General features: G+C 37.0%; 1 protein-coding gene across 1 annotated transcript in view; it reads left to right on the forward strand.

The window, feature by feature from the left end:
* The first annotated feature begins 249 nt into the window (after nucleotides 1-249).
* The window catches only part of LOC114047312 (rhophilin-2-like), a 61978-nt gene continuing 40604 nt past the window's right edge, over nucleotides 250-21623 (forward strand). The window contains exon 1 of the mRNA XM_027868082.1: nucleotides 250-416. Coding sequence (XP_027723883.1) covers nucleotides 351-416 — 66 coding nt within the window. The 5' untranslated portion in view covers nucleotides 250-350. The remainder of the gene's footprint in view (nucleotides 417-21623) is intronic.

Genomic DNA, 21623 nt, shown 5'->3' on the forward strand with positions numbered 1-21623 from the left:
GGTGACCACAGGCCTTTCCAGCACCAGGCAACCCTTCCCTCAGGCCAGCTTGCCTACTTTCTTGAAACTGCACCACCCCTGCTTCATGGGTTTCCAGGGCTCCGGGGGACACAAACAGGAGGAGGAGGAGGAGGTGGAGGAGGAGGAGGAGAAGGCCGGGAGGGAAGGAGGGAGGGAGGGTGGAGCAGTGAGCTCAGCCAGTAGGGGGAGGGGTCAGAGATCGAATCTCCAGCCCAGGCTGCCAGCCAGTCCAGCACTCTGCTGGGACGCAGCGCAACAGCTAGACCGATCGGAAGAGCCCCCTACTCCTGCCTCCAGCATCCTCAGTCCTCCCCAGGCTAGGATCCGACATGACGGACACCTTGCCGCCCCCGGCCGGACGACCCTTGGAGGAGGGGGAATGCTATTTCCGAAAGGTGGGCTGTTCGAGGATTCGGGGTTGGGGAAGGAAGGTGTGGGGTGGGGATGGGGTGGAGGGAATTGTGACGACTTTAGGTGAGTTGGGCTCGTACTTGGGCTCTGGTGGTGCCACGTCCCGGGCAGGTGCAGCGTGTACCAGTCTCAGGGAAAGCCTAGGCGCCCCTCCCTCCAGGCCCCCAAAGCTGCTCAGCGCCCTATAATCTCCCGGGTCTGTGCGAGGAAATGGACGATGGAGATTTAGCCTGTCTGAACTGGAGTTCCCTCCCTTTGCTTCCCACTCTTTTCCTGGCCTTCATTGGAGACGTGTGGATCCCATGAGGTCGCAGGGATGTGCTGCAGCAGGAACTTTTTTGGAGTTTAAACCCCACATCGAAGGGATTGCTTAAACAGAGAGTAGATGTTAGAGTGATGAAATGAGGTGATTCTGAAGGCAACTCGATAGAGCATTGAGATTTGAGGAGTTGGCTAAGGACAGGACAATAGTGGTGGTTTAGGATTTAAAGAGGGAAGAAACCCTTTAGTTGCTAAGGACAGGACAATAGTGTTGGTTTAGGATTTAAAGAGGGGAGAAACTCTTCTAATGGGTCAAATTACCTGTAGCATTCTAACCTTGGGAGCTCATTGGTGATTTCCCACATCACCAGTTTAAGCAGGTGTTTCTTCAAAAAGTTATATAAGTTCAGATGGAAACAACAGAACACTTTTCCTCAGCCCCGAAGAAATGAGTTGAGAAAGGATAAATTAATATGAAAATTTCATTTGACATTTGCATTAAAATTTCATTTTCCTTAGTAAGTATTTGAGAATTGTTTTGACCAGATAATGTTTTCTTTGTAAAGAGCAGAAAGGGGAAAAGAATGGACAGTGGCCTCAAATCATGCTACAGGATATAAAATAGCTACTTTTTCCAAAGTTAGTGGTGAAATACCAAATTGCTAATGAATTTTGTACTTATTTGGACATTATTATTATTTTTACTTATGAAACCCTAGGAAAGCAATTTGTTACAGTATTTCTCACTTTGGGATATGCTGTTAGAGTTGGTACAATGGATTTAAGACAGATTTAAGTTAGGGAAAACCACTGTGTAATTTTATGGCTGGTCATTTAACCTTTAGAGGCTTCAATTTCTCTAACTACAGAATGAGGAGCCTACCTTAGATGATTTCTAAGGACCATTCTAGCTCTAAAATGGTATCATTCTATGATTTTGTGAAAGTGCCACATTAGGGAAGAGCTCAGGGAGACTTTGAATCCAGGTATCAAATCTGATTCGGAGAGGACAGTCAGGTTTCAGTGTGGGTGTTAAAGGCAGTAATTTTTTCCCACTTCCACAATTTATATGAATACTAATTTCATTTGCCTTTCAGCAATTCTGCATTAGCAATTATGAACTAAGTGTTATTATATAGCATGCAGGAGACTGTGGAGTGAACCAAGACTATGGGTCATATTTCCTCGAGAAATATAAGGGTCAATTCTGAACTAAACAAAGTTTTGCCAACTACACCATTAGTATTTATTACCTTTCCGCAGGGTGCATGGTACTTCCAGGCAATTTAGAGAGCAGGGAGAAGACTTGCCTATGCCGCGAGATAATGATTAGGCAGTAGAGATTTGGATGATGCAATATCCAAACAAGTTTAAGTAGGTGGGACCATACCACAATAGAAAAGATACACAGTAACAAAATTTGCTTCTAGAGGACCTTTTCTATTTTGATCATTCTTCCAAGAAAATATGGTTCTGGGATTGAATGATGTTGGGTAGAAATGATAAGGTATTATGATGACACATCCTACTACTTCAGCTCTTTTCAGGTGAATCCAAAAATACCTCTTCTGGAACTTTGCCAGTGATGACTAGGTTGGTTGAGTGGTTATTATTATTTTTTATAGCTTTCTGGGTAGAGTATATAATTGGAAATAGGGAAGTGAAACTTTGTTTCTCAGTGTACAATCAGCTCTCAACTATTCAGGGTCTAATTATCCAAACCTCTTCCTACTCCTTTGTGATCCCTATCTTTGAGCTTTTTTTTTTTTTTTTGAACTGTGAAGTAACATCTCAGAGAGGAAGAGTAAAATGAGAGAAGACTGGCTGTGGAGACAGAAAGACCTGGTTCCAAGTCTTGCCTCCTCTGTGTTTGTACATATATACACATATATTTACATAATCCTATATGTGTATATGTACCTGCATACACATACATGTGTGAGCTTTGTGTGATCATGGGCAAGAGAATAACTTTCACTGTCCCAGGCAGTTCTGTATGTCTACATGTAGTAGCTCAATTGCTATACTGTATCAGTGGAGGTAGTTTCTATGCTAAAAGTTCCCTACACACTTGAAATCACAGATATAGACTTAAACAAAAAGCAAAACAAAAAAAAAACAAACAAAAAACAGAAAAGATGGGCAAGAGGTCAATTACCACTTAACTGGCTAAATCCAATGACCTAGTTTCAGTCTTCAATACTCTGACTTCTGAAAAGCTTTTGACACCCTGCAGTCACCACACCCCTCTTCTCCTAGATACTCTCTTCTTTGATTTCTGTGACACTGCTCTCTTCTAGTTGAGAGGCAAGGTAGAAAGGTGACGTGATCTGGTGTCAGAGGACCAGCATGATAGAGTGAAAAGAACACTGACTTGGGTCAGAGGAACTGGGTTCACATTAACCTTCTTGGCCCTTATAGTCTACATGTGTAAAATAAGGGAGTTGGACTAGATGGTCTTTGAGGTCCCCTTTCAGTTTTAACTCTATTATACAGTTATCCCTTTTACATCTCGGGGGTTAGGGCCAGATTGGAGTCAATAAGACTTATCTTTGTGAGTTCAAATCTGGCCTCAGACACTTCCTAACTGTGTGATTCTGGGCAAGTCACTTAACCATGCTTGCCTCAGTTTCCTCATTTGTAAAATGAGTTGGAGAAGGAAATGACAAGCCACTTCGGTATTTTTGCCAAGAAAACCGCAAGTGGAGTCACAAAGAGTTGGACACAATGGAAAAATGACTGAACAACAAATTTCTGTGAATTCTACTTCCATAACATTTCTTGACATCAATTTTCTCTGCACTCACAGGACAACTACCCTAATTCAGACCCGTTACCACTTCTACTTGGTTTTAGTAGCTTCTACATTCATTAATCTCTCTGCTTCCAGTGTCTCCTTTTTTTTCAATTCATCTTCCACCAAGGTGCCAAAGTAATTTCTAAAGCCCTAAGTAGCTCCCTCTCCCCCTTGTAAGTGGTTACTATGAATGTGGAAAATTGCATATACTGTCAGACATGACTGATATATTGAAATTCTTTGTTTTTTCTTTAAAAAAAAAACCAAACAACTTTGTTACAAAGGATGGCTCCCTGGGCAGGGGAGAAGGGAGGACTATTTTCAGAAATGAAGGATAAATTTAGGGACTGGAACTTTGATTTCACTGGTATAGGGAACTCCTGGCTGAGGAAATTACCTCTACCATTGTGGTATGGCACTTTCTCTGAAACTTAGAGATTTGCCCAGAGCACTGAGAGATTAAGTGATTTGCCCATGGGGTCACACATCCAGAATGTGCCAGAAATGGGATTGGAATCCATGTCTTTCTGATTTCAAGGCTGGCCCTCTATCCACTACAGCACGGAGTCTCAGATACAAAGTAAATCTAAAATAAGCTAGGAGGATGAGAATGAGAAGTTCTGAAGCCCATTTTGGCACTTAAAACTTATATGATCTTGGGTAAGTCTCAGTCTCTCTGTTCCTCATTTTTCTCATCTGAAAAAAAATGCCAGAATTGGACCAAATGATATCTAAGGTTCCTTGAAATTCTAAATAAAAGAGTCTGAGCAGCATGGCACAATAGAAAGAACACTGGACTGGGAGTCAGGAGGTCCACATACTCATTCTGACTCTACCACTAAATGTGTGTGACTGGATACAAATCACTTTATCTTCCTGAGGCTCAGTGACATCTATGACATGAAAAAAGTTTAATTCTTTAAGGCAACTTTCAAGTCTGACATTCTATGCCTATAGGTCATAAGATCATAAATTTAGAGGTCGAAGGGACCTCAGAGAACATCTAGTGTGACTCATCTTTTTTAAAAGGTTTTACAAATAGGACATAGTTCACTTCAGCAAGTACTATACTGTACTGGGTATCATGGAGGACACAAAAGAAGTATGTCCCCTTGCAACAGGCTATGGGGTGATATTAGGGGCCCAATCTTATGGGTCCCTAGAGCTTTCTTTCCAGAGTAATTGGGATTCAAAAGAACCTAACATCCAGTTTATCTCAAATTCCCCTTAAATGTCATAGAGATGCTTAGTTTCAGTTTTCAAATGTGGATTTAAGCTTCTAGAAAAAAAATGTGTTTATAAATAGTATAAGGTTTATGGAGATATGTTATAGGATCATTGGATTCAGAGATGGAAGGAACCTTAGAGATCATCCAAACTGATATCTTCATTTTACAGATTGAGTACCTGAGGTCCACTGAGGGGAAGTGACTTATCCAAGGTCGTACAGGTAGAATAGTAGAGCTGGGATGCAGAAACCAGACCTTTACATTTCAGATCCAATGATCTCTCAACTATACTATGTGTTTTCTCTCTATGAGCCTGTATAGATTCTTTAAGCTCTTACTTTGTGTTCAAAGTTTTAAGATAATAAATGAATAAAAGGATTATTCTGGATGGAGCAGATCTAGATGAGGGCTTGCAGTGTAGAAATAAATGGAAGAAAAAAAGAAATAAATGGAAGAAAAGAAGAACAAAGGCAACATAAAAAACATTTTCGAGAAATAAGTTTGAGTGTAATTTCCATTGATCTAAGATAGATAAAGGGAAAACCTGTGATAGGTAGCAAACCATAAAAGATACCAAGGTTGGAATTTTTAAAATGAAGTTGTTTTACCTATGGAGAAGGTAAGGATTTATGTGAAATAGCAAGATGAATCATCACTCTAAAATGTTAGTGTAATAGAGGGAGTTCCCTTCTACCTCAGTTGATGTAGTCATAGAAGGTGAGGAATATATTCACAAGGTGTTAATGAAATGTTAAACTGACCAGGGATGCTCTAAACCCTGATTCCTTTATGAGGTGCAAACACCTCTGTGATTCAGTCTGAAAAGGAACCAACCAAGTAATTGAACAAATTAGCCATGCCCCTGGGGCTTTTAAATAGCTAGACTCTGGACAAATTTCAAGGATCAGTTGTTGGAGGCAGTTGTGGAGGACACTTCTGTACCCATACCAGAGAGCAGACCAGAGGGAGGGGATTTTATCTCCTTGCCTTCCCCTATAAACCATATGGCTTTATATAGTTGCTATTTGACTAGTAGATGGACACTGTATGCAGCAGAGAGTAGAGACACACAGTCCATACAGACTAGGATAGAGACAGTTATATAAGGAGAAAGTCACTCGAAGGAGTGATATTTCTGGGACCTGAGAAGAGAGCCAACTATGGTTTTAAAAAAGGAGTCCTAAGAACCTAGCTGAACAACCTTCTCAGTAAAGTTGCCACAACCAAGGGAAAACCTTGAAAAGACTGCACAAATAGGGAAAAGACTTGTAAGCCCTACAAAACCAGGAGTTGTGAGTTGCTTTTGCTACATATGTATTGTTTATGAGTGCCTCGCTGTTATTGTACATTAGTTTTATGCACATTGTTTCCATGGATAATGTGTATATTTATGGGAGAGTATACCCCAGGTTTGTGGGAAGACTTTTGTAGCAACTGCTCTTATTTTACTTCTTAGTAAATGACTTCGCTAAGAGCCCATTCCTCTTCTGTCATGACTGTTAATGGGAAAGCACACCAGTAGAGGCTCATGATGTATCATTAGTAGTGCAACCTCACAGGGTTACCCCTAGGACCTGAGCATAATTGCTTTTCTAGGGACCCAAACCAAAAATATGAGTGCAAATTAGGGGAACAACCCAGAGGGGTAAATGTACTCCATATATGATTTTAAAATGAAACTTGTATCTCTTAATTGTGAAAAAAAAGTTTTAAAGTTGTATCAAGCAAAAAAAAGCAAAATTTTCTGTATTTTTTAAAATAGAAACAAGATGAGTCTTCCTGATCAGTGACTTATATCTTGTTTTAAGTCAAGTTGATTTCAGTCAAATCCACCCCTGAATGGGAAACAGGTTTAAACAGTTGGCTGAAATAACTAACATCAAAAGATAATCATCACAATTAGATTAAATTCAAGAAGCATTTAGTATTACAGATAATTAAAGTTGGCTACAGATGTACAACAGTTCTTTTCTATACATCAGGCTTGGTAGTACTGAAAAGGAAAGAAAAAATAAAACCTTTACCATTGCATTGGCCATATTAAAAAAAGTCTCAACTTGCACCCTAAGTCCTTTATCTCCCTTTGAGGAGGTGGGTAGCATCATAGGATCTCTGGGATAGTGGTTGGTCTTCGTATTTGATTAGTTTCCCATTGAAGAGGGTGGTGTAACAGGAATATGCTCATAAGTTTGATACAATCTACTTCTGGCTCCCAGTCTACTTCTTTCTTTTACCCAAAGCCCAAACACAAGTTTTTATACTTTTCTTTCTTTCCTCTTAAACCCTTTCTTCCAATCCTCTTTCTATGGTTAGAATTTGTTTTGCTTAGAACTAATCTCTCCCTTAATCTACCCTCCCTCTTATTCTTCCCTCTCCTTTTCCTTTATTCCTTCTGTTTTGCTGCTGAGTGAAATGTATTTCTGTAGCCAACTGTGTGTGTATTCTTCTCTCTCTTGACCAGTTACGATAAAAGTGAGGTTCAGGAGTTGCTCTCCCTACTTCCTGCTTTTTTGTATAGTCTTCTACTTGTGTATCCAAATTATGGGAGATAATTTCTCTCACCTTTCCTCTCACTTTTTCTCCCCTGGTGTATTACTTTTCTTTTCTCTTTCCTTTCTTTTAAATAAAAAAAAAAACACATCACAACTAAACAGAACTATTCCCAGGCTTTCTTATCAGAAAGTCTCCAAAGCTTACAACCTAAGTGTCATCTTTGACTCTTCACTATCTCTTATGTCCAATGTCCAATCTGTACCCAAGGCCTGTTGATTTCACCTTTGCAACATTTCTTGAATACACTCCCTTCTGTCCTCTGATGCTGCCGTCATCTTGGTGAGCAGCCCCTCGTCCCCTCACTCTCCAATAGCGTGCTTGCCACGAGTCTCTCCCCATCCCAGTCCATCATCTATTCAACCACTAAAGTGATTTTCCTCAAGTGCAGGACTGACCATGTCACCCCAAATTTCAGGAAACTCCAATAGCTCTCAATCATGTCCAGTATCAAATACAAAAATCCTCTATTTGGCATTCAAAGTCCTTTATAACCTAGTCCTTCCCCTATCCATCCAGTCTTTTTATACCTCATACCTATTATGTAGTCTTTGATCCAGTGACACTGGCCTTACAGTTCCATGAACCAGACACTCCCATCTCTTGACTCTGGGCATTTCCTCTGGCTATCTCCTATGCCTGGAATGCTCTTTCCTCCTCTCTCTGTACTGGCTTCCCTGGATAAAATCCTATCTTCTATAGGGAATCTTTCCCAATCCCTCTTAATTCTAGTGCCTTCCCTATGTTAATTATTTTCTATTTATCATATATAGATATATAATTATATTATATATAGGCATATCTGTAGAGATATTATGAATTTAGTTCTAGACCACTGCAATAAATTGAATATTGCCATAACGCCAGTGACACAAATTTTTTGGTTTCCCAGTGCATATAAAAGTTATGTTTACACTATGCTATAGTCTGTTAAGTGTGAAATAATATTACATCTAATATATGTATATATTAATTAAAAATACTTTATTGCTAAAAAATGCTAACCATCATGTGACTTTCCCTTCCCCCTACCAATAAACTCCAGTAGCTCCGTTAGCCTCCACAATCAAATATAAAATCCTCTATTTGACTTAAAAAATTTTTTTTAAATAATTAATTCATTTTTAGTTTTCAATATTCACTTCCATAAACTTTTGAGTTTTAAATTTTCTCCCCCTGCCTTCCCACCTCCCTCCCCAAGATGGCATGCAATCTGATATAGACTCTACATATACATTCCTATTAAACATTTTCACATTAGTCATATTGTAAAGAAGAATTAGAACCAATAGGAGGAACCACAAGACAGAAGAAACAAAACAAAACAGAAGAAAAAAAAGAGCAAATAGTATGCTTCAATCTGCATTCAGACTCTATAGTTCTTTCTCTAGATGTGGATAGCATTTTCCATCATGAGACTTTTGGAGATGTCTTAGATCCTTGCAATGCTGAGAAGAGCTAAGTCTATCAAAGTTAGTCATTGCACAATGTGGCTGTTACTCTGTACAATGTTCTCCTGGTTCTGCTCACTTCTGTCAGCATCAGTCCATACAAGTCTTTCCAGTTTTTCTGAAATCCATTTGTTCATCATTTCTTATAGCACTATAATAGTATTCCATTACATTCATATACCTCAACTTGTTCAGTTATTCCCCAATTGATGGGTGTCCCCTCAGTTTCCAATTCTTTGACACCACAGAAAGAGCTGCTGTAAATATTTTTGTATATGTGGGTCCTTTTCCCATTTTTATGATCTCTTTGAGATACGCCCTAGAAGTGCTATAGCTGGGTTAAAGGGTATGCACGTTTTTATAGCCCTTTGGGCATAGTTCCAAATTGCTTTCCAGAATGGTTGGATCAGTTCACAGTTCCACCAATAATGCATTAGTGTTCCAGTTTTCCCACACCTTCTCCAACACTTATCATTTTCCTGTGTTGTCATGTTAGCCGATCTGATATGTGTGATGTGGTACCTTAGAGTCTATGTGACTGTGAAAGCCCTTTTCAACATGGCCCCTTCCTACCTTTCTAGTCTGCTTATACCATGCTCCCCTCCATATACTCAATGATACAGTGACTTTGACCTCCATGCTGTTCCTTTCACAAAGCACTACATCTCTCTGCACATGCCTTTTCAGAGACCGTCCCTCTTTCCTGGAATGCTCTCTCTCCTCACCTCTGCCTCCTTACTTCCTTGGCATCCTTTAGACTCAGCTCAAATCCCACCTTCTACAAGAGGCGTTTCTAGGTCTTTCCTCCATGCCCCCATTTCCCTTTAAGATTATCTCCTATTTACACTGTGTATAATTTACATGTACATAGTGCTTCACTTTTTCGTCTCCCTCTTTAGAATGTGAGCTCCTGGAGGGCAGGCATCCTTGCCTTTCTGGCTATCCCCAGCATTTAGTGTAGTGCCTGATAGATAGTAAGTGCTTAATAAATGCCTGCTTGACTTTATGATTTTCTTATATATCTTGGAAATGAGATCTTTACCAGTTAACTGTTTCCCTTCTAATTTCAACTGTTGGTTTTGTCTGTACAAAAACATTTGAATTTTATGTAATCAAAATTATCCATTGCATATTCTGTGATCCTCTCTATTTCTTAGTTTTTTTCCCCCATGAACTCTTCCCCTGTCTATAGATAGGAAAGGTAATTTCTTTTTTATTCCTCTAAATTTATTATATGACTTTTTATATCTGTCATGTATATATTTGGAGTTTATTTTGATGTACAGTATAAGAAATTTATCTATACCTAATTTCTGGCAGACTGTGTTCCAGTTTTCCCAGCAGTTTTTTTTTTTTTTGGTCAAACAATGAGTCATTAATCCAGTCGCTGGGGTCTTCAAGTTTATTAAATACTGTGTCACTATGGTTATTTGCTTCTGTATGTTGTGTACCTGATCTGTTCCCATGATTTTTAAAAAGCAATCTGATGATTACTGCTTTGTAGTGTAGTTTGCAATCTGATACTGCTAGACTTTCCTTCCCGCTTTCTTTTTCTTTATTTCCTTTTAGACTTGATCTTTTATTCTTCTAGATCAATTCAGCTATTTTTTTCTAGCTCTATAAAGTAATATTTTTGGTAATTTGGAATAGCATTGTAGGGCAGCTAGGTAGTATAATGGATAGAAGGTCAGGCCTGAAGTCAGGAAGACCTGAGTTAAAAATCTAGACATTAGTAGCTTGTGGCCCTGGGCAAGTGACTTAATCCTGTTTGCCTTTGCTTCCGCATCTGTAAAAAAAAAAAATGATCTGGAGAAGGAAATGGCAAAAGCCCCAAATGGGATTATGAAGAGTTGGACAGGACTGAACAAAAACAACAGATAGTATTGAATAAGCAAATTAATTATTGTCATTTTAATGCTATTGATTTAGCATATCCTAGAGCATTCAATATTTCTATAATTTAGTTCTGTCTTTATTTCTGTAAAGAGGGTAGTATAGTTGTATTCATAGAGTTCCACTGTGTCTTGGTAGGCAGATTCCCAAATATATTATACATTCTGTAGTTATTTTTGATGAAACTTGTCTATCTCTTCCTACTATGTTTTATTGGTAAAAGGCAGAAATGCTGATGATTTATTTTATATTTAACTTTGTTGGAATTATTATTTCAATTTTTAGTTGACTCTCAAGGATTCTTTAAACTATCATCATTTGCAAAACAAAATGGCAATTTTATTTCCTCTTTGCCTATGATCATTCTTTCTGTTTCTTTTTTTTTTTAATTTTATTTTTAGAGCTGGCATTTCTAGAACTGTATCAAACAGTGGTGGTAATGATGAACATCCTTGTTTTATCCCTGATTTCATTGGAAAGGCCTCTAGTTTTTCTGCACTATATTTAATTCTGGCTCATGATTTTAGATAGCTTTTATTTGCCAAAGTAAGCAATTGTCCATTTATTCCCATGTTTCTTTTTTTTGGTTGTTTTCTCTTATCTTATTTTTTTCACTTAATAGAATTTTATTTTTTCCAATTACATGTAAAGATAGTTTTTAGCATTCACTTTTATAAGATTTTGAGTTCCAAATTTTTTCTCCCTTCCTTCCTCCTCACCCCCTCCCCAAGATGGCAAGCAATCTGATATAGGTTATACATGTATAAACATATTAAACACATTTCCACATTACTCATGTTGTGAAAGAAGAATCAGAACAAAAGGGAAAAGTCACAAGAAAGAAAAAAACAACAAAAAAAGTAAAAATAGTATGCTTTCTGCCGTCAGACTCCATGGTTCTTTCTCTGGTGTGGATAGCATTTTCTATCACAAGTCTTTTGGAACTATCTTAAATCATTGTATTGCTAAGAAGAGCTAAGTCTGTCATAGTTGATCATTGTACAGTGTTGCTGTTACTGTGTATAATGTTCTTGTTCTGCTCACTTCACTCAGCATCAGTTCATGTAAGTCTTTCCAGGTTTTTCTGAAATCTGCCTGTTTATCATTTTTTATACCGCAATAGTATTCCATTACATCCATATACCACAATTTGTTCAGCCATTCCCTCACTGATGGGCATCCCCTCAATTTCCAATTTTTCGCCACCACAAAAAAGAGTTGCTATGAATATTTTTGTACATGTGGGTCCTTTTCCATTTTTTGTGATCTTTGGAATATAGACTTACTAGTGGTATTGCTAGATCAAAGGGTATGCACAGTTTGATTGCCTTTTGGTCATAGTTCCAAATTGTTCTCCAGAATAGTTGGATTAGTTCACAAGTCCACCAATAATACATTAGTGTTCTAATTTTCCCATGTCTTCTTTAACATCATTTTCCTTTTCTGTCATATTAGCCAATCTTATAGGTGTGAGATGGTACCTCAGAGTTGTTTTAATTTGCATTTCTCTAATCAATAGTGATATAGAGCATTATTTCCATATGACTCTAGATAGCTTTAGTTTCTTCATCTGAAATCATGTTTCTTTACAGTAATGGTTGTTGCATCTTGTCAAAAGTATTTTCTGCATGTATTGGCATAATCATATGATTTTTATTGTTATAAAATTATCTATTATGTTTATGGTTTTCTTAATATTGAACCAACCTTTCAAACCTGGTATAAATTCTGCCTGGTCATAGTATATATTTTTTATGTGTTACTATATCCTCTCTGTTAATAATTTACTTAAACTCTTTGAATTAGTATTCATTAGGGATGTTGGTCTATACTTTGCTTTCTCAGTTGTGACTTCTCCTGGTTTAGTTACCAAGATCATATTTGTATCATCATGCTTTTTTTTAATATTTTATTTTTTCCCCAATTAAATGTAAAGACAATTTTTAACATTCATTTAAAAAAAAATCTGAGTTGCAAATGTTCTCCTGCCCCTTATTACTTTCCCCCTTCCTGAGAACAGTAAGCAATTTAATATAGATTATATATGTGCAATCGTATCATGCTATCTTTTCAAAGAACAACTACCGTAGAACCATATCAAAGAACCATAAGCAACCCCTCCTACAAAGATGAAGATGTTATTGAGGTAGTCATTGTAGGCAGCCAACCATCTAGCATGCAATATGCAAGGAGATACAATTATAATATATATATATGTATATATATATTTTTTTTTTTAGTGAGGCAATTGGGGTTAAGTGACTTGCCTAGGGTCACACAGCTAGTGAGTGTTATGTGTCTGAGGCGAAATTTGAACTCAGATCCTCCTGACTCCAGGGCTGGTGCTCTATCCACTGCGCCACTTAGCTGCCTCTCGATTTTAATATTTTTTAAAAGTTACATTTTGTGTACCACACCTTTCTGCTCTCCACAATGTTTAGGCATTGACTTGTTACAATCAAAGCTCAAGACCTTCAGTGAACTACACAATTTTCAAATCTTGACCAGGGGGTACATATACTCTGCCCTGATAATATTGATAGGTTGTTTTCTCTGGTACTTCACTCCTTTGTTTTCTTAGGTGAGATTAGGATGACTTTTTTTTCTCATCCTTATTTATAGAAGTGCTTATTTTTATTAATAATAGCAATTTGAATTTATGTAGCACTTCTGAGTTTTCAAAGCATTTGCCTCTCTCTAATTACAGACTACCCTGTGAAAGTGTTTTTGCCTGATCTATTGTAGAAAAAATTACTTTTCTGATTCTTGATATGGTTTCCTATTTCTGACAGTTGTGAGAGTATTAATGCCATGTAGCAACAATAGAAGTCTGCCAGGGAGTGAGGTAGGGGCTGAATATGGCCTCAGACCAAGCCCCATTTGTACCTGTTACTGTGAACTTGCCACTGATCTTGTAGTTAACATTATTCTAAAATGCCATAGCCTTAAAATAAGGATTTTATTCCATGGTGGTATTTGTCTATGTTTCTCTTTCTACTGTTCTCTGCCTGACTCTGTTCCAAAAATAGATATATAAAGTAAAAATTTGTATATCAAATCCTATTTACCCGTTATAGTATAAAATGGAGTAATTCCAAGGCATAGAAGGTAAAATTGTCATAAGAATTAATAAAAGGCATATTCTTCTGTAATTTTAAAGTTTTTGGTTTATTTAAATGTATTACTATTATTTTTTTTATATCCTAATTCCCAATGTACACCACTACCACCCTTTATAACTTTTATTTATAACAAACACAGTTGAGTAAAACTAAATCACACAGGGGTCATGTTTTGCAGCGCACTAATCATTCTGCACCTGTACTTCATTACCCCTTTATCCAGCACTTAGTGTGGTGCCCAGGCAAGTAGTAGGTGCTTAATAAATGTTTATTGATTGATTGATTAAAGAGGATGGATGTGTGTTTCATCATAGGATGCATCAGGAACCAAGATTGGTCATTCCATTTAGTTGAGATCTGATGCCTTTTTAGTGTTGTTTTCATTTACATTATTTTAGTCATTGTAGAATTGTTCTCCTAGAAAAATATAATATGCCTTAAAAGTTAACACGTTTGTGAATTTTTTTTTTCGGTTTGTTTTTGGATAGATAGTAGGGTTAGGTGACTTGCCAAGGGTCAAACAGCTAGTGAGTGTTATGTGTCTGAGGCCAGATTTGAACTCAGGTCTTCTTGAAGCCAGGGCTGGTGCTCTATCCACTGTACCACCTCGCTGCCCCTGAAGTTTTTTTTTTATGGCTTTTGTTTTTATATCTCTTTTATTTCCAAATACATCTCTTCCAACCCTATCCAGAGAGCCATCTCTTGTTTTTTTTTTAAAAAGGAAGAGAAAAAATTTAAAAGGCAGTCTTATAAAACTAACCTACATATCAACAGAGTCTGATAATGCATGCAATATTTCACACTCATAGTACCTACCTCCTCAATAAAGAGAGGGAGATGCATTTTCTTATCATTTATTTGAAGTTTGACGTTTCATAGCATTCACTTTTGTTGTTTTTCTTACCATTTATATGGTTGAGTAATTGTGCATATTATTTTCTATTTCTGTTTATCTCACTTTACATCAGTTCGTATACTTCTATGCTTCTCTACATTTTTCATATTTATACTTATACTACAGTAATTATTCCATTATATCCATGTACCACGATTTGTTTAGCTAATCCCCAACTAGTGGCATCCACTTTGTTTCTAGTTCTTTGCTACTATAAAATGTACTATTATGAATATTTTGGCATATATGGCACCATTCAATCTTTGATCTCCTTGGGGTATATGCCCAACAGTGAAATCTCTAGGACAAACGGTATGGATGTTTTTGTCAGTTCTTAGCTTAATTTAAAATTGTTTTCTAGAATGCCTGGACCAATTTACAGCTCCACCCACAGTATCTTAGCTTATCTTTCCAGAACACCTTCAGTGTTAGCTATTATCATCTTTGCCAATTTTCTAGATGTGAGGTAAAACCTCAGAGATGTTTTTACTTGTTTTTCTCTTATCAGTAGCAACTTGTAAAGGTTTGGGTTTTTTTTTTTTTTGGTGAGGCAATTTGGGGTTAAGTGACTTGCCCAGAGTCACAGCTAGTGAGTGTTATGTGTCTGAGGGCAGATTTGAACTCAGGTCCTCCTGACTCCAAAACAGAAGCTCTATCCACTTCACCACCTAGCTGCCCAAGGGTTTTGTTTTTTTTAATGAAATAATTAAAACCAAAACAAGTGATAAAAATATCAGATGAAGAGGGAGGAAGGGAATCATGAGCATTCATATAGCACCTACTAAGTGCCAGGTACTGTGCTAAATACTTTACAAATATTATCTCATTTGATCCTTATAACAACCATAGGAAGTTAAGTGTTGTTATTATCTCCATTTTACATTTGAAGAAATGAAGGAAGGCAGGGATTAAGTGACTTGCCCATGGTCGCTCAGTAAATAGCTGAAGTCAAATTTGAACTCCGATCTTTCTGACTCCAGGGCCAGCACTCTAATCACTGCCTCTCCTAGCTGCCTATATGAGATAGGATTGAGATAATAATGCTGAATATGCTAAAGAAAAAGCAAGAACATAACAAACTTCACTGGTTCAAAGATAACTTCCTGTCTCGCATAAATGTACAATTTATCCAAGCATATCTCCATTAGTAGAATTAGATAGTTACTGTCTGGCCTCTTGGGAGCAATGACCACCATGTTATCTGTGATCTGCTTTATCTCCTGTTAACATTTATGCCTTCATGCTTCTCCCAGGTTCATTTTGGCTCCATTCAGGTTGTGTTTTCTTTTTTCTCATTAGGTGGTAGTTTTCATTTGGGGCCTTTCCTTTTTACTGGAATTTCGTTTTCTCCCACTTTTATTTCCTTACACATACTATCTCTCTCTCTCTCATTCTTTCTTTACATTACATGAAGGTTCCTAGTTAAAAAAAAAATCGTATACCAAATATCACCATTAAACACAATAATCACCTGGAATAATGTGTTTTTTTTAAGTGACCTTAAAAATTTGATCCTTATATTTATCATGATAAATATCTTGGAGGAAAATATTTTTTAATTGGGAATACAGAGTTGTTTCTATCAAGTACCTTTAATAAAGTTATTTCTTTGTCTGGAAGGCTCTGTGAGCATTTATTTAACTTACTCTGCAGATATTAATTTAATAACTACTTGAATGAATGCTATCATAGAGGAGATTACTGCTCAGTAATGGATTGGGCTAGATGACCTCTGAGGTTCCTTTCAACTCAGAAATTCTATGCTAAAGTACAGCCACAAGTACAAGGTATAGAATTCTTAACCCTTACTTTTGCCTTTTCATTTTCTCAGGACATTAATTTTTTTTTTTGATCAATTAGTTGTGTCTAACTCTTCATGACTCCACTTGGGGTTTTCTTGGCAAAAGATCCTAGAGTGGTTTGCCATTTCCTTCTCCAACTCATTTTACAGATGAGGAAACTGAGGCAAACAGGGTTAAGCGACTTGTTCATTGTCACACAGCTTGTAATTATCTGTGGTCATTTTGGACTCAGGTCCTCCCGACTCCAGGCCTGGTGCTCTGTTCACTGCACCACCTAGCTGCCCCATCAATTGATTAATTAATTTATTAGTTCATATGAATTCAGTTGTGTTTCCATTGTTTCTTACTTACCAGCTAAAGTAGGAGTTCCTTCTTTCAGTCTAGCAACAGCACCAAAGTTTAGTACTTGTCCTCAGGCCTTGTTTGCTGTGAATTTACTGCTCGATTCACACTGTGGAGAGAAGAATTCTCTTTCAACCCAGAAGTCCTGCTTAGCTTCTCCTCTTCATTAGTTGTCTCACTTAGTAGTAAAGAGTTGTGCACCATTTTTTGGTTTGTTTTTAGATTATAATTTAACTGAATAAATTAAAGTTAAAACTTAAATTAATATATTTTTTAATGTCTTTTGCTTTTAGATCACAGTCATTTCTATTTATGCCCTTAACTCACTGTCTGATGAGGCCTCCTTCTCAAAAACAACAAAATAGTTCAGCACAATCAACCAACACAGAAACCTGAATTAATTTCAAGGCCATTAAAAAGTATAAAATCTTTCCCTTGGGCCAAGATATAGTAATTCTTTTCTGGTTTACAATAAGGTGGGGTATTTGATTTTGTTTTGTACTGCATCTATTTGTGTCTCTGGCCATTTGTCTCCATTTAACCAAAACTTCTGTCTTGCTTTTTTATTTTAGGCACTGTCATTTCTTCTAACATCTAAACCCTAGAAACGAACATTTTGAGTCCTACACGATAGGATGGGAAAGAGTTAGGAACCTCTTTAGAAGCAAGTTTGTTGTTTGTCGCAGTATTAGCTTGGGAGTTTGGCTGAATGGTAATGGTGGTCACCGCCCAATTGCCTTATCTTTTGCTTTAAAATTCCACCTGTATGAATCAAGAGTAAGGAAAGTGGGGCCCATGGGAAGGGCCTATAAGACAAATATTTTCTTGCATTTCAGCTTAGCTCAATCCTAGATATCTGGCCCTATGAGACGTGAAGCAGGCAAGGGAGGATTCCCCAGGGCAGAAAAAGAATTTGCCCTATGAATCAGAGGAGAATTGTCTGAAAGTTAATATGAGCTGTTCTAAGTGGTGGTGTGTTTCCTGGGGGTTATTTGGACAAGTTCCAAAGCACCACATGATTATACCTCACATTTGTTTTGGCTTGAGCTCCATTTCCTTCTTTAGATTTACTTCTCAAAGTTGGCAAATGATGCCATTGGGAGCAGCAGGTAGCTCAACTAACTATAGGAAGGATAAAGTAAATGTATTGCTCCTCTTAAATGTCTGGCAAAGTCAATAACTAGTTATACAACCTGAATAATAACTACCTCCTACAGTTGGTGATAATATAGAATTTTGTCAGAACATTTTAGGGGCACCTGATGAGACAAGATTCCCATTTTCTGCAAACCAGAATTAGATTTGATAAGATCTATATTAAACTGAGCATATTTAAATGTTTTTTTAAACATGAATTCAGATTTATTTTTATTTGTAAAAACAAACAAAAAGGATAAGGTAAAATGGTTTATATGTGAAATCTGATTACCACAAATTCTGAGAGTACCTAAATTGTTTCAGTGAAGGGGCTTCTGTTTTTTTGTCCATCAAATAAATGGGCCATTGGTTGGGATTTGGTGGTGGTGGTGGTGGCGGTGGCGGTGGGGGGAGGAGGGGGTGTTTGTGTCTTTTTTTTTTTAGGGAGGACGATTCTGTAGCAACTATATGGTACAGTGGTTAGAACTATCCCAGAACCAGAAAGACCTGGATTCTAGTTCTGCCTCTTGACACATATTGGATATATGAGCTTGGGAAAGTTACTTAACTTCCCAGTGATTTGGGCAACTCCTCTAATTGGTTGAGGGACTTTCCTCATTTGGAAGTTCTCTATTTCAATATAATCACTGGTTTAGTCCCTTTACCTATCTCTTATCAATTGTAATAGAGATTAACCTATATTTGGGGTACAATAAAAACTTGGTTAGAAGCAAAACAAAGGGAGCCAGTTCATCAAACTCCTGTTGATTCTTCTTGTTTTGATATGTCTCCCTTTAAGTGTATCTAAAACCTATAGATGAATAAAAGACAAGGATGTTCAAGATCTCTTAAGGTTTATTCTAACTCTAACATTCTACAATTCCATGAATGCAGGGACTTGGATGTGCTGACAGGGGCAGCTGAGTATTTTCCCCAGCAATGGGCCTGCTGAGATCTTCATATATGAAAGAATAATACTTTACATTTTTTTCATAAATTTAGCAATTTCCGCAAATATGAACAAATTGAAGGACTAAAACTCCAAGTCAAAGAGGTAATTCCCTGGGCAGCTAGGTGGCGCAGTGGATAGAGCACTGGCCCTGAAGTCAGGAGGACCTGAGTTCAAATCCGGCCTCAGACACGTAACACTTACTAGTTATGTGACCCTGGGCAAGTCACTTAATCCCATTGCCTAGCCAAAAAATAAATAATTAAAAAAAAAAAAGATAATTCCCATTATTATCAAATAGTGGGAACCCTACTGGTAAAGAGGGTATGGTGAGTTTTGTAGCTTGTGTGTATTGCTAGACTGCTTTTCAAAAAAATTTTTTTTTTACCAATATTATGTTTCCACTAACAATATAACACTGCATATTTTGCCATGATTTCGTCAAGATTAAATTTTTTTTTTGTCAATTTAATGAGTATGAGGGGGCATGGTACTTCAAATTGATTTAAATTTGCATTCCTTTAATTATGAAGTAGAACAGTTTTTCAAATGATAACAATTTATGTTTCTTTTTTCAAAAATTGTGTGTAGCCTTTGACTATTCCTCCACTGGAGAACAGATATTACTCTTAAACTCTGTATCAATTCCATATAGATTTTGGATGTTAGATATTAATCAACTATGTTATTAGAACTATGTTTTCCAATCTCTTGATCTATTTTTTAAAATTGTAGATATTGGGTTTATTTGTTTTGTTTTCTCTTCAAAAGTTCTTTATTTTTATGTAATGAAATCCACCTGACCTCATGGGGCTCTTCTGAGGATCAAATAAGATCATGTACATAAAGCATTTTGCAAATATCAGCTAATATTACTGTTTTGTCCCTAATGGTTTGTTTTATTTGTATAATAATAATTTTTTGTTTCTTCACAATTGGAATAAATAATCTTCCCTTTTCCTCAGTTTTGAAATTATTTTTAAAAATATTTCAAACATTGATGTGATTGGGTCAGTGATAGTAAATGGTTTGAGGTATGGAACTAAAACCATTTTTGGCCAAAATTTACCTTCAACCTTTTGACGGGTTTGTGATTCCATTTATGTTGGTATTCCTGTTAGTGGTGCAAATCACAACAAAGCTGTACTCTTTGGATTACCCTCAAAATTTATCATATGTTATGGTCTGTTTATGTCTATCCTTGTCCTTTGGGTTTTTCTCAACTTTAACTATTTGGTGAATGGTATTCCATGACTCAGAGCCCTATCACTTTTATTGTTAAAAAGATGGGCCTTTGTTTTTAGGAGGAGAGAAACTTTCCACCCCCCCCATATTTATTTTGAAAAATACTCATCTGTGTCCATTTTCATTTAGGATTTTAGAGGTAGATGGGACATTAAGAGTTGTCAGGTCCAACAGAAAGGCTAAGCCTGTTTCTTAAGTAGATAGTTATAGAGTCCTCAGGATAGTAAATAGGAGCTGCATGAACACAGAGGCTATGTTGTTTTTCATCTATATATCCCTAGCAACAAGTACACTGCCTTTCCCATAGCAGGTGCTCAGTAATGTTTGTTGAATTTATAAAAAGGCTAGATTGGTGATTCATAGGCTCCTACCACACTAGAGCTGAGAAAGGCATTAAAAATGTTCTTTGATGGCTTAAGCTGAGGTCCAGAGGAGCTAGGTCACTTGTTTTAGCACAGCACATAAAACAGGTTGGTGGCAGAGCAAAGATTAAAACTCAGGTCTTTTGACTCTGTGTAGTGTTCTTTCCACTGAATATAAATATATATATATATATGTATATGTTCAGGTGTGGGTGGGATTGAGGAAATGCATGGGACTGACTCAAAACCACCTGTGATAATAGGTCCAGATCCACATCCTCTTTTTGCAAAAATAAATTGAACTTTGAGGATTTAGGGAACTTCACATGAATCATACTTCCTTCTCCTCTAGAAGAGTTCAAGATGCATTTATATAAGTTTTCATCTTAATACTGTAGAATGGTATGCCAGTACTAGGTTCCAGTGGGCCAGGAGAAAGGCCATCAGTCATATAGGTCCTTCATAGAAGTCCTAGGGAAAACCAAAGACAAAAATTGCAGAGTTAGAAGTTGTAGGAGGAATGGACCCTGATCTTCAAAAGGGATTTTTCCTCACACCAAAGAAATCACAGATTTATCAAAGTGTGTTTGTGCTGAGAAGCAAGATGATTCTAAGTAAAATTCCCCAGTAAAAGCTAAACTTAAGTTTTCCTGTGCTTTGGGTTTTAATTATACTCCACATCTTCAGGCTAATTAGCCTCATGTGAAAATTGTGGGCAAGTCAAAGTGATAAAAAAACCAGGAGTTTACTATCCATTACTGAAAGTGGTAGAACCTTTAGGAAGGTACATCCTGAAATTAGCAGTAAGAAAAAAAGTATAAATCATGTAATTTTGTTGCAAAGTGTAACATCTCCCTAGTAACTTTTCAGAAGATAGGAGGAAAAGGATGAGTTCAGTCTTTATTGTTTCCTTTAAGTTACATTTAGCTTTTATTTAAAAGAGACCAAATTAGATATCAGGATTTCTTATTAGAAATCATTTAATGGTTTAAAAGATAGTGTTAGCACACCTATCAGATTGACCAACATGACAAAACAGGAAAATGATAAATATTGGAGAAGGTGTGGGAAAATTGGAACGCTAATGCATTGTAGGTGGAGTTGTGAACTGATCCATTTTGGAGAGCAATTTGGAACTATGCCCAAAGGGCTATAA

This window comes from Vombatus ursinus, unplaced genomic scaffold, assembly GCF_900497805.2.
Source record: "Vombatus ursinus unplaced genomic scaffold, bare-nosed wombat genome assembly UNPS02014786.1, whole genome shotgun sequence".
NCBI lineage: Eukaryota > Metazoa > Chordata > Mammalia > Diprotodontia > Vombatidae > Vombatus > Vombatus ursinus.